The following is a 12,959-nucleotide window of genomic DNA, read 5'->3' as shown; positions in this document are numbered from 1 at the left end:
GAAACAGAAGCACCTTTCATTTTGCCATTAATGGGTTGGTTTTTTCTGCATTCATAGCAAATTTCTGGGTTGAGCTACTCTGTAGTAGCTCAAATTGCAGTTTTCCCCCCTATAGCAGTAATTTTCCTTATTATCCCAGTGGCAAATAAACTTGTACTCTCTCAATCTGATGGCAAAGCCTCTATTTTGTTCCCTTTTTCACCATAATGGTAATTGTCATGTTTATCACTGACATAACTGAGCCTAGAGTAAATTTGATACAAAATCTGAAAATTTCAATGTATCTTGTTTTTGTTTTTACTGCTTGTAATATATATTTTTTTTTTTTATGGGGCATATTTGGATATTGTGCTAATGGTGAGAACACCTGATAAGTTCATTAGCTCACAGTAGAAGGCAGAGAGAGCATGTGAGTAAGATACAGAAGTTTTTAGAAGGCTGAAGCTTAGTTCTGTGGCAGTGTGAAGAAGGCTTATGATCAATCACGAAGGAGATTTGCTTTTGGAAAGTTTTAGTGGCAAGGCAGTCAATGCAGCCATGCACAGAAATGAACACTAATCCAGATAAAAAAGCACTAAAATTACCTCTGTTGGTTCACCTTGCTTATTAAATTCAAACAAATAATATTTTCTTTTAAATTGCACTATTATATTTTATTGTGGTATGATATTTTTATTTCTAGAGTTTATTTCTATTATTCGTATGTATATAATATTATATGTATACTATTATGTACATATGCAAAATATAAGATTTTTTTTTCCATTGGGACACTATTTTAGGGATTTTGAGTTGCAAAACTACTGAACATTGGAATATACTGAATACTGGGAAAGACCATTTTTTGAGGGGGGAGTTAATAAATTTTAGAAGCAATGGTTGAGAAAAACTGATGACTTGTGTTTCATTTTTAATTTAGGGATTAATTAACATAAGTAAAACTTGGGGAATGTGCAAAATAATCTGGCTGTGCTGGCCATTTTCCATTTTCATATGCTAAGTTTCATGAAAAATTTGGAAAATCCAGAAAAGCAAGGGGATAATATAGCACCTAGAAAATCCAACCAGTGCTCAAAATGAACAAACTTGGCTATTTTAATGTGGAGAAGAGATTAGTGTCTGCAAATGGAAAAAAGATGGTTGCAAGGAGGAGTGCAATAACTTATCCTCCAAATTAATTGTGAATAGAATGAGAAAATATGAGTTTAAATTGCAGCAGAAAAGCCCCACAGTGTAGAGAGTGGAACTAATGCTAATACTGAAGGGCTGGTGGAGCTCTAGGCTGCCTTGGTGTGTCAAGGAATTTACATAATTTTAAACCAGACTATATCAGGAATGATACATGGCTGTAATGGAGATTTATTTGGGAGATGGATTAGATTATTTTGGGGTTCACCACAGCCATGTGATTCTGTTGTTATGCTAATTATGACCACAAAATGATTCTGCTTTTTATCTCAGCATTTATTTCTTCAAATATAATTTGAGTAATTGAACTATCTTTTCCAGGAATAATCCAAGAATGATGGAGTATTTATTTAATGGGATGTTGAGGGTAACAAAATTGAAGCGTTGGGATTTAGGTTAACCTTGTATTTGAACTGTCATGAGTAAAATAGTTGTGTGGTGTGGAAAAGATTCTTGCTAATGTCATGTGATGACAGCGAAAGGATGAAACTTTGAGCTCTTAGAATTCATGTGCTTTTCCTAGCTGGCTGTGAGGGTAAACCAAGGGCCCCTAAAGTGATGGTGACCTGGAAAAAACAAATCCTAGTTTCCCTGGGAAGGTATTTAAAGATGCCAGGGTTTGCTTTCACTTGTACTTCTGGGATTGCAGTAGCTCAATTCAATTTCTGGCTGAGGAGGCAATCTAGTCATGGCAGAAAAATAGTGCTTGGTCTGAGTTTCATTACAAGTGGAAAAATTAGGGGCTGAGGCATGGGCCATGTCATACACATTTGGTGGACTTGTTCATGATACCTTCTAATTTTCTCCAATTCTCTTATATACAGTGAAATTTACCAATTGCCTAATGGCACTTGTATGTGAAAATTATGGTTCTTTGCTGAGTGGCTGTCCATGTATAGCAACAATTCTTTAACAGAGTGAATTAGTTTTCTTGCAGATGCAATATGAGCACACAAACTTTAAGTATTACACTCAGGGCTTTAGAGGTTTTAGTTTACTCAAATTTTCATTTATGCATTAAGTCAGGAAAGGCAGGTTTTCTGTTTTACACTGTCTTTAATAGTGAGGTGATATTGCATTGGCAAGGGTATGTCACATTTGGACACTTCTTTAGTCCTTTTTTTTTTTACCTGGAAAGTCATTTGATTGTAACTAAATGAACTGTAACTGCATCTAGAATAGTTTTATTTCTTCAGAAAGAAATTTCTGGAATTCCCTTAGGCATCACAGTTGATCCATTTCAGATGTCAAAATTAATCTTTTTATGTACAGTTTATGTACACACCATATTTAGGATGTGCATAAAGCTGCAGCTCATTGACAAGTTAAGTTTTCTTAACAAACTTCACTGCAGTTGCTGATACATCCAGGTGTAGTTTCCAAGTGCTCATACACTGGGCACAGAAATTCAGTATTGCAGCCAGCCAGGTATGCTGGCACATTCCTACTGCTCTGGCCTGTCCAGGTGAGCACACTGTGAGCAGCCACAGCTGCTGCCTGCATTGTGAGAGCCAGCAGCCTTCAAAGTCTTGCAGCTTTTTCCTTCCAGAGCCGCGTATTTTCCTGAAAGTACTGCTTCCTGTTCTTTCCCTCATCAAGGTAACCTATTTTTACTGGGGCATCCTAGATGCCACTGGTATTTAGTGGTGTGGCTTGTGGTGATCCACCTTCTGGTCATGCAGAAGTTGCTTTCTCTAAGAGTCCATCATAAATTTAGTTTGAAGAACTGCTGTTGGGGTTGCAAGACAATTTTTTTTTTAGTTACAATTTTATCTTTGTTCTTCACTGCCATCTTTTATTTAGGGTAAGCTGTTGTTTTAGTAAATATTTTCAAAGTACTTTTTAATCAAGAAAGACTTTTTTAAAGGGTTCTTTGGCAGTATGCAGAAGCAAACCAGACATTTCATTACCTTTTGGGTTTTTACATTAAGGTTATTGTGTGATAAGTAAAAATGACAAGAAAAAATCCTAAAACAGAGGTCTTGGTTACTTTAGAACCTTCTCTGCGCAGGATCAGACTGTGTTAGGTGTTTTTAATATTTTGGAGCTCTTTTTCAGGAGAGTGTGCATACACTTTAGAATGATAAGTAGAAGTGTATTCAAATGGTTCAAAGAATTTTAGATACATATGTGATTCTATATCAGAATTGTGATGGTTTCTTCCTTAGTTTTCATTTACTTCTTCTGTCACTGTTTGTAATTTTTGACTTCAACTCTCATAGCTGAAGGGGTTGTGAGCTTCTGTAAACTAGCAGCCTAAAAAGGTGGAAAGGCCAAATCAAGAATGTTCAGAAGTTTCTAAGCGCAATTTCTTTCCCAGTAGCAAATGAACAAGGACACCTCTAATATTTGGGAACCTGGTAAAATCTACATCAGAAAACATTTAATCTCAAATTCATTTCTGAAAGGGTTACTTCTTACAGTGTGAGATGTAAAAGTAAATACCTGTTCACACTTATTTTTGTCTGACTTTAACAATACATATTCTTCTTTTAAGTTAAAATTCTCACTGGAGAATGAATTTTTTAATTTATTTTATTTTTTCTATTCTTAGACATTATGAGGTTGAATTTCAAACAAAATTTTTTTTTAACCAGACTTGAAAAAACTGGCAGATGTAAGGCTTGGCTCTGACCATTACAGACATCACCCTACAGAAAGACAAGAACATTGAAGTAGTGTTGCATCATGTTGGCATTTTGTGGAGCTTTTTAAAAACTTTTTAATATACTTGAGCTAGTACAGCAACACAACAGCTGTGTGTATTCCTTCTGTCAGAATAGAGAAGGCTATTTTTCTCTCATATATATTTTGCTTTGACTATGATGGAATATCTAGTTCTTTTAACTTCTCTTAGAAGAATTTTAAGACATCATTTCTCCACCATGCAGCATTGCAATGAGTAAAGGATGAGTATAGGTTTAATGTGGATGTGCACAGACAGAAAATTCTGCTGACAGACCAGGAACTTACAGTGTACATGTATTGATGTATAAAAATCTATTTTTAAACATTTTCCATGTTCCTGTTATTTTCTGAATATATGTTATAATAAGGCAACAAATCTTATTTTATTCTTTTAGAATAAATTTCAGGTATGACATTTCAGTGTGCAGCTATTTCTTGAGTAAGCTTGGAGTTTTTTCCCCCTTCGTTGTATGTTTGTGCTTTCAGTGCTCAAGAGTTGAAACCAGTTTGAGTTACATAAACCTAAATACCTCACAGTCTATTCTATATCTCTAGATTTCAGTATTTTTCCAAGAAGTTAAAAGTGCTGGAGAGACATAGCTGGACTTTGTAGATCTGATGCATTTCCTGTTTTTGTCACTTTTGCTGTCATTTAATTCCATCCATTTTTTTGTACCTACACCATTTCTATGTTCCTGTAAAGCTGAGATTTACTCCTATATTAACAGGTGTTTAAAGGAGTTTATTCCCTGCAGCAACCACATTCACTGACAGAAACAAAATGTATTGCAACACATTCATTGAGCCACATAGTGCAGACTGTCTTGGTAGGTAATCTATTTATAATGAGCTTTGCACTTATAAAAGGAGGCTGTTTGTCAGCCCTAAAATTAAAGGTGCCTTTTTGCATAGTGATGGAAAAACTGCAGTTCACTAAGGTGCCAATGAAATTTTATGGGAACATCATATAGGGCCACAGAGTTTCTAAATCTTTTTGTCATTTGTATATTCTGCTTTTTTAGAGATAGCCAGCAGCTGTGCCACCTGTGCAGGATAACTATCCCTTGATCTTTACACCAGTCAGAAAGTAAAACAGGAGCGAGAACATCTGCTTCCCTCAATCACTTTAGAGCCACTGTAATCTAAGAGATGTTGATTCTTTCCAACTGTTGACTAACAGTCTTGAGCTGGAAAAAACTATTCCGTAAACTCTTGCCTGAACTATTTTCTTTTCCTCTAATGTTTAAAATTGAGGATCCTAAAAACTCAGAAATGAGTGTTGACTTTCCCATCCATCACCCCATCCCCTTTGGTGTTCAGTACCCATGAAGAAAGGCAGCAATTTAAATGCTCTTAAAGGCTGTGCAGCTACAATGTTTGTTGTTAGCATTTGTTTCACTCTAGGCTGTTCTCCCTTAGCCTACTTGCCTAATCAAGCTTTTCTAAGAAAAAATACTTTCCCCCCTCTAGCCATGCTCATTCAAATTCACTTTTGTGAATGTTAGCTTAGTTAATGGTGAACTTCAAAATGTATTCATAGCTGCATTTGTTAGCTAATTAAAATGATTGGATTTTCTGCCTAGACCAAGAAGCTTAGAGAAGCTTGATGCTTTACACCAAAAGATATAGTGAAATTATTTTTTTTTATGTTTATGGTTTTAAAACTTCATTTCATGTTGGAACACAGAAAACCCTTTCAAATTTTATCATGAAATGGATTTGGTGGTCTCGGTTTGATCTGTATTATTTGGGAGATCAAACTTTTAAAAGGCTATTGCATTTTTTGGTGCTCTTCTCTTTCTAGTTTTGATTCTTTTTGTGGATACTTTTTTCATGACTGTAAGAGCTTGGATCACTCTTCTAAAAAGGTTTTCACCCCTTGCAGCTTGTAGACAACTTCTGATGCAATATGAAAGCATGTAAAGAGTGAAGAAGCTGTTTGTAGGGAGGATTTTTTTCCCCCTATTCTACTCAAAAAAGAACATAAGTGACCTTTGAAAAACCCTAACAAACTGACAGCTGGATTTATTATGGTAGAAATAGCTTATCCAGGCATCAGGGTGCATGTTAGTTTTACATTTAGCTTGGAAGATTTTGAGGTTTAATGCTATTCTGAAGTCCCTTAAGATTACATATGTTGTTTATTTGGACCAGGTACCTAGAAAGCAAATATACATTTTTGGCAATTCACTTCTACTGGCTTGAAAAAGCAAAAATCTATTGCCCTTGTGTCCTCAGTTCTTCCACTTTTTTTGTCTGTTTATTTTTCTTTCATATCTTCCAGATGGAGTCAGCACTACAAAGCCCTTCCCTCTCTCCCTCTGCCCCTTCTGTATGTGGATATATGCAACCATTTCTCCTAATTCACATGTGAACACTAAACTTTATGCCCAAATCTTGCATTCTGCTTCCTTGTCTTTTCTTAGCTCAGCTGGGTTTTTTCTTTTTTACTGTAACCTCTATTAGTTTTCTCATTTAAGCTGATTTTATTCAGCCATGGCCTCTTCCTTATATGCTGTTTTTATTTCCTTCTCTCTTTCAGTGTGCTTGGTTGACTTCTAAAACAGCATTCCTTAAATGTTTTTCCTTTCATCTACTCTAGGTTTTCTTTGCATTTCTTATTTTCTATTTCCACCTGTTCTCTCTCTTACACACTACTAATCTTTTTGTGTAACATTTACAAGAGCAAGTAGTGTCTGATAAGGTGATCCTGTGCTGTCTTCCTTTCTATGTCATCATCCACATTGACACTTTGTTATCATGTCTTACTTTCCTCCATTCCAGTTGCCTTTGCCTGATGCTTGCTGATCTTGTTCTTTATGAAATTGGCTACTCTTTGCCATCCAGAGTCAAAAATATAATCTCTTTCCATCTCAATTTTCTTCATACACCAGAACATGACTCCCATCTTCTATTGCACCTTTAATTACTCGTTATTTTGTCAGTATGTGAAATTCATTTGTCCCTTCACTTCGTTTCAATGTTCCTGTGAAGTGATTTATGTTACTGCTCTCTGCCTTTCCATTTTTGTTGATTCCCATTTTTAAGATCTTTATGCATCTACATAAATGGCCTCAAGTTATGCCAGGATGGATGGGGGGGTGGAGGGTTTAGAGTCACAGAAAGGGTTGTAAAGCATTGTAACAGACTGCCAAGGAAATGGTGACATCATCATCTCTGGAACTCTTCTGCAAAACCTGTGGATTCAGCACTTTGAGGACATAGTTTAGTTGTGAAAGTGGTGGTGGTGGTGATAGGTTGATGGTTGGACATGATGATTTTAAAGGTCATTTCCAATGTTAATAACTCTAGGATTCTATATATATGTGTCAAACCTCCCAGAAAACTATCCCACACTCATAAGAACACTTTTCACAAGTTGAATTTGTTTAGGATGTCCCACTCTTTTGCCTTCATTTGAAAAACAGTCTTAATTTCTATTATTTATTGTTCAACATAATGTTGAAGCTTAACAAAGTTTACTTATTAAAAAGCAGCCTTTTCTATGCTATAAAACTAATACCTACACACCACTTTCTATTTCTCCCATTCCAGAAGAATAGAAAGGTGTCCAATTAAAACCCCTTAATTTTCTAGAAAAACATTTGACTTCCATATGACACTCTTTAATGTTATTTTCTGAGTTGTGGCAGTATCTCTGTACAAACATCAGCCTGTGTTCTCAAAAGCAGAAAACTTGGATAAAAATGTTATATGGCCTTACATAAAGATCTGGTTACTACAGAGGCAAAGCTACCCTGGTTTACTGGAAGTGTTTAGAAGATGAAAACACAAAACTTCAGCAAGATCACAAACAATATTTCTTATCTTCTTGACTTGACCTGGAGTGCATCCATTAAAATCTTCCACTCGGTATCACAACAATTATACATTCATGGAGTTAGCATTTTATGATATTTTTTTTAGGTAGTGTGTCAAGATTGAGGGAAATACTTCTGCAAAAAAGAGGTTATGAATTCTGCATGAATTCTGCATGAAGTGCCTGAAAAGAGACACAGAGTCTCCTTGATAATGGAAGAATATGTTGAGCTTTGTTTGTGGAGAAAGAGGAAATGGCTTAGCGTGTTTCACAATTTAATTAAAGTGTCAACTACTTGTATAAAATCTATTTTATATCCTCTAATGAGCACACACGAATTTCCAGGAAATTCTTTCTCTTATAACATCACAAGAAAACTGTAGATACATAACAGCCTTTGGCCTTGCATTCATGCCACATTATCACTCGATTTTTTTGATTTTCTAACTCCACTTTCCTTCCAATGTCTTGATATTTGGTTAGAGGGCTTTAAATGTGTGTGGGTGATCAGACAGTCATCATCATCAGAGCCCAGAAAAACAGCTCGTCCTTATGGACATTTGAAATAAAGCCAGTCTTAGCAAAGAGATTGCTTGAAAGAATTGCCAACAAATTAGATGAATTTTTTGAGTGGATATGAAGTCTGGTTAAACAAACATTTCATTTCTTTTAGCAGCTGATTGATTGATTCCAAACAAAAAAGCGTTGCCATCTGGTCCTTAAAAACAAAGCAGCATTACACATTCCTTTTTAAAGAATTGTGTAGGAAAATATTTATGTAATTCACCATTTTCATACCTATATACACACAGAACAATTTATATAAATTATCAGTTTTGTTTTTTCTTAGCATAAAATTATTTCTTCATATTTAATGCCCATAATTTTTCAAAAATTCTACATTTGTAAGAAAATATGGAAGTTACTAGAAAAGATTCTATGTACGATGCTTATTATTATGTCTGAGCTATTCATCATAACACAATTTGACAAACAATTTCATGACTTGAAATAGAAAGCAGTTTTCAAGGGAAAATTGAAACAAAATTGTCTCCTAAATCAATTAAACTTATTCCAGCAAATATTGTAACATTTCAGATCTTGCTGGACCAGGGAATCGATTCTGTATGTATGTATTAGAGAAAATGCATAGCTGTGTAGAGACAGGCATTGCATGTAGTGATAAATTTCACAATTTTGAAACTGAGTGTTATTCTGAGTTGTAGTAAAACATGAACAATTACAAAATTTACAGAGACGAAACTCATAACTATTTTTAGTAACTCTTAAAAAAAAGCTTAAGTGTAAAAATATGTTGTATCAATAGAAGTAATAGAAACTTAAATAAGAATATACACAAAGTTATGAAGTATATTGTAAAAAAATGGTTTAAATATATATCTTGAAAAAGCATTATTTTTCCTTCCTCTCCCCAAGCTGTTTCTTCCTATTCTATATTTTCCTCACATTACAAAAATAGAAAATATGTTCTACAAGCTTTTAACCATATAATTTTTGAAAGATGCTTTGTTTTCTATGAACCTCAGTGATATTGCTTTAATGTCATAGGTACAATTCTTTGAATATAAATAAGATCCACTAATTGTCCTAAGAATTTTTTTCCCCAAAGTTAAAACTATTCTTATTACTCTGTTTTGTTTTATTTCATTTCAGCTATTTATGAGCTCTCTTGTGAAGCATACAAGCACTTGGGCAAAACTTCAAATTACTACTGGATAGATCCGGATGGCAGTGGGGCACTGGGACCTTTGAAAGTTTACTGCAACATGACAGGTAACTGCATTGTATTTACTAATTTAGATGGTTGTGATGCCTTGAGAAGGCTGACCTAGAACAGAGGCTAGACAGAGTTAAGCATAAAGTAGATATTTATTGAAAAGCTTTAAAGGATACACCTTGGACAGTGCAAGAGCCTGGCCAGGACTACACCCAAGGTGGACCTAAAAATGGTCACAGAATGGATGACTGGTCACGAGGTCTCACATTTTTATAAGTTTTGGCCCATTTGCATATCAGGGTTAATTGTCCAGTCACAGCTTCAGGTTATGAAGTCACATCCTTATTGCTTTCTCTCTTCAGTCCACTGTTGTTCATTCTTTCGAGCCTGAAACTTGTAATGATTGTCCTTGTTATCAATCTAGAAAAGGCACTGTGTTGTCTACCTACTCTGTGAAGAGAGCTCACTAACACTTAACATGAGGCTTAGAACTACACACCTAGGAAGTAGAGAATCTGAAAAATATGAAAGCTAAGACTTAAGGCATCAGCTGAAGGGGGATTTGGTTTTCTGGGTCTTTTCAAATGTAGTTAGGAGAAAGAGGCTGTTCATATTTCATATTTCTTGTTAAAAGAAAAATAATTACTAAGAGCTTTTCATCAGGGATAATCAAATCTGCAGTCACTATTCGGGATAGGCTGAGAAAGGCAGCAGTTAATCTATTTAATAAACTTTTTGAATTGCACCTATTAGTCTTAATAGGTCTTTGTATCCTCATTGTTGCATAACTAAAAAAAAATTTAAAAGGTTCACAAAGAGAAAAATCGATAGATATGGCTATTTACCAAAACTGTTGTATATCAACCTAGTGGTATTCAATAGTATCTGTGGATCACAGGGTGTTGTAGAAAGCAGCTTACCACCACAGGCAGGGAATAGAAATTAATTGCAAAAGAAGCAAAATGTTTGAGTTTTCTTTGTTGTCTGTTTTGTCTGTTAAGCTAGGTACATCCTTCTAACAGCAGTTAAACTGCAGAGATAATATATATAACTACTTTAAATTATTTTGATTTTGTTGTGTGTATTGTTTAATGCTTTTAAGACTAGTTTTGTATTCTCACCAAAAGTACCAAATCTTAGTCATCTGTGTTGCCATGATGAGGCAGGAAAATATGACAGTAAAAAACAGGGCAATTTTCTGTACTGAGAATATATTATTTCTTTGCTCTGTTAATGCATAGTAGTTGTCTCAGCACTTTGAAGTATTGGGTAACTGATAAAAAAAAACATGTACTCTATCTTTTCCCAAATGTCTGCATAACAAGCTTGAATTTCATTCTGTTTGCATTGAAAATCTGACATATGCCTGAGTCCTCAGATTCCATCATCAGCAACATAAAGGTGAAGTCACTATCATAGGTCGAAACCCTGTCTCTGTCTTTTTAGAGATCACAGGTGCTGAAGCTCCCACAACTTTTCTGGAGGGAGAAACCTGGACATATCTGGGGCTCTGGGATGGGTTTTATCCAACTGGAATGGGAGAGATGGGGAGGGGTGCATGGCACACCCAGCAAACCCCAGATCAGGTGTTCATAGGTGGGCAGCCTGTAGGAGAACAGGAGAATACCACTGCTCCTTGTTGCCATTAGTGCCTGTGTTTCTATAGTAAATGCATACCTATAAAGGAGCCTGATCTAAGATCTGAAAGTGCTGTCAATCCTATTTGGACTGGAGGGACAGGCCAATCTATCTGTCCTGAGACACAGGTATAAAAGCTTCTTCCAGAGGTATAAAGGATCTTTCAGATCCTGAGCCATTTAGAGCTTTTAAAATTATAACTAGCACCTTGAATAGCATCAGTAACTAATCAGACAGGCACTGCAGGAAACAAGGCCAAGAATGCTGTCAATTTTTTCTGTCAAGTGATTTCTGCTATTCAGAACTGCTGTGTTCTGTACTAGCTATAGCTTTTTGGTTACTCTTCAAGGGTAAATTAAAAATATACCGCCCTAGTGGGGTTAGGCGCAGAAAAGTGCCCTCATCCAGAACAGCAGCATTGCTCATTCGTGTTAAATATAAAAATATAACAGAAGGGCCTAGTAGATTCTTCAACACTGGGGGAAATGAAAAAAAAAGAAGTAAAAGTAATAATTTCATTTTACTAACATTCTTCATCTTCAAAGCAATTTCAGAGTATATAAATGTGACCTTTTCCTAACCAGTGCAAGGAAATCATGAACATTAGGATACATGATTTAATACACTTGGATATGTGATATGCATGCTGTGGAAAAATGCAGTTTTCTGTTTTAACTGGATCACTCTCATCAGCAGCTCTTTGCTACATGATAAAGGCAATTTGCACTAATATCCATATAAATGTTGCAGTATTAAAAATAAAAACTTAAAACAACTATTTCTTCATTACAATGCAAATGACTACAAGAGGTATGTGAAAATTGATGGAAAGTAATTTAATCTTTGCTTCTAAAACTGATGATTGTTCCCATCTGAGTAAAGCTCATCACCTGTGTAATACTGTGTAGTGACTATACCTTGCAGCTGTCACAGTTTTTGTTTTCTTTGGATTAATGGTCATCTGAGGCACTAAGGCTGGAGGGAAAAGAGCTACAATTTTAGGAGAAATTTCACAACACCCTAAATCTTTTTCTGAATCTATATAGGATATTATCAGCAACATGCATACTAGTGAAGGAAAGGAGGTTACTTGAGGACTTTGCTTTGCTTCATCAATAACACAGTTCTGTAGAACTCTGTAGCAATGATACATATCTTGTCATACAGCAAAAAGCACTAAAACATTCCAGAATAAGAGCAGAATTGTCAAAAATTTTAGTATCTGGCTTGTACTAGTCTGTGGTATTGCTAGAATTATATTTGAAAAATAAACTAGCTGAATTATAATTAATTTTTTTTTTAAATATAAAACTAAGTAACCTACAAATTTAGCTATACTGATCAGTATGTGTAAAATACTAAATGAAAAAAAAATAGTATGGCAAAGTAGTGATATTTTATTTTAATAGAGATTCTTAACTGTGCTTTCCTCTCTACTTTGAGAGTCAAATCTAAATGTTCTTATTCTACCACTGCATTAAACAAACATCTCTATATTAAATTACTATTCAAGATACTAATGCACATTTTAAAGTCTCCTTCTTTCATTCAGGTGAAACTAGCAAGTAGAGAACATTTTAATGACTGAAATGTAAAGTGTAACTTGCTAGTTCCATTCCTTGACAAAACAAGTCCACAAAGTTGACAAAGTTAATGTTAATCTTTGCAAAACAACATGGCTTAACAGCTAAGTACAACTTTCACAATTAATGTAGTATAGTTTCACTGGAGCAAAATGTTGGATAGTAAGCTTCACTCTCACTTTACTGTAAGACTTCTGGGGCAAGGACAATATCCTGAAAAGTCACTGAAATTGTTGAGAAATTATGTCTTTAGCCCTTTCATATGCTGTATCACAAATACTGAGTCACAAAATTCATAATTTCA

At 35.0% G+C, this 12,959-nt stretch overlaps 1 protein-coding gene across 1 annotated transcript in view; it reads left to right on the top strand.

The window, feature by feature from the left end:
- CNTNAP2 (contactin associated protein 2) overlaps nucleotides 1-12,959 on the top strand; it is a 1,020,050-nt gene that overhangs the window by 681,700 nt on the left and 325,391 nt on the right. Inside the window, exon 12 of the mRNA XM_015618213.3 lies at nucleotides 9,371-9,490. Within this exon, the coding sequence (XP_015473699.1) occupies nucleotides 9,371-9,490 (120 nt within the window). The remainder of the gene's footprint in view (nucleotides 1-9,370; nucleotides 9,491-12,959) is intronic.

This window comes from Parus major, chromosome 2 (assembly GCF_001522545.3).
Source record: "Parus major isolate Abel chromosome 2, Parus_major1.1, whole genome shotgun sequence".
Lineage (NCBI taxonomy): Eukaryota > Metazoa > Chordata > Aves > Passeriformes > Paridae > Parus > Parus major.
Note: the sequence above shows the minus strand (reverse complement) of the source record. Positions and strands in the feature narration are given on the sequence as shown.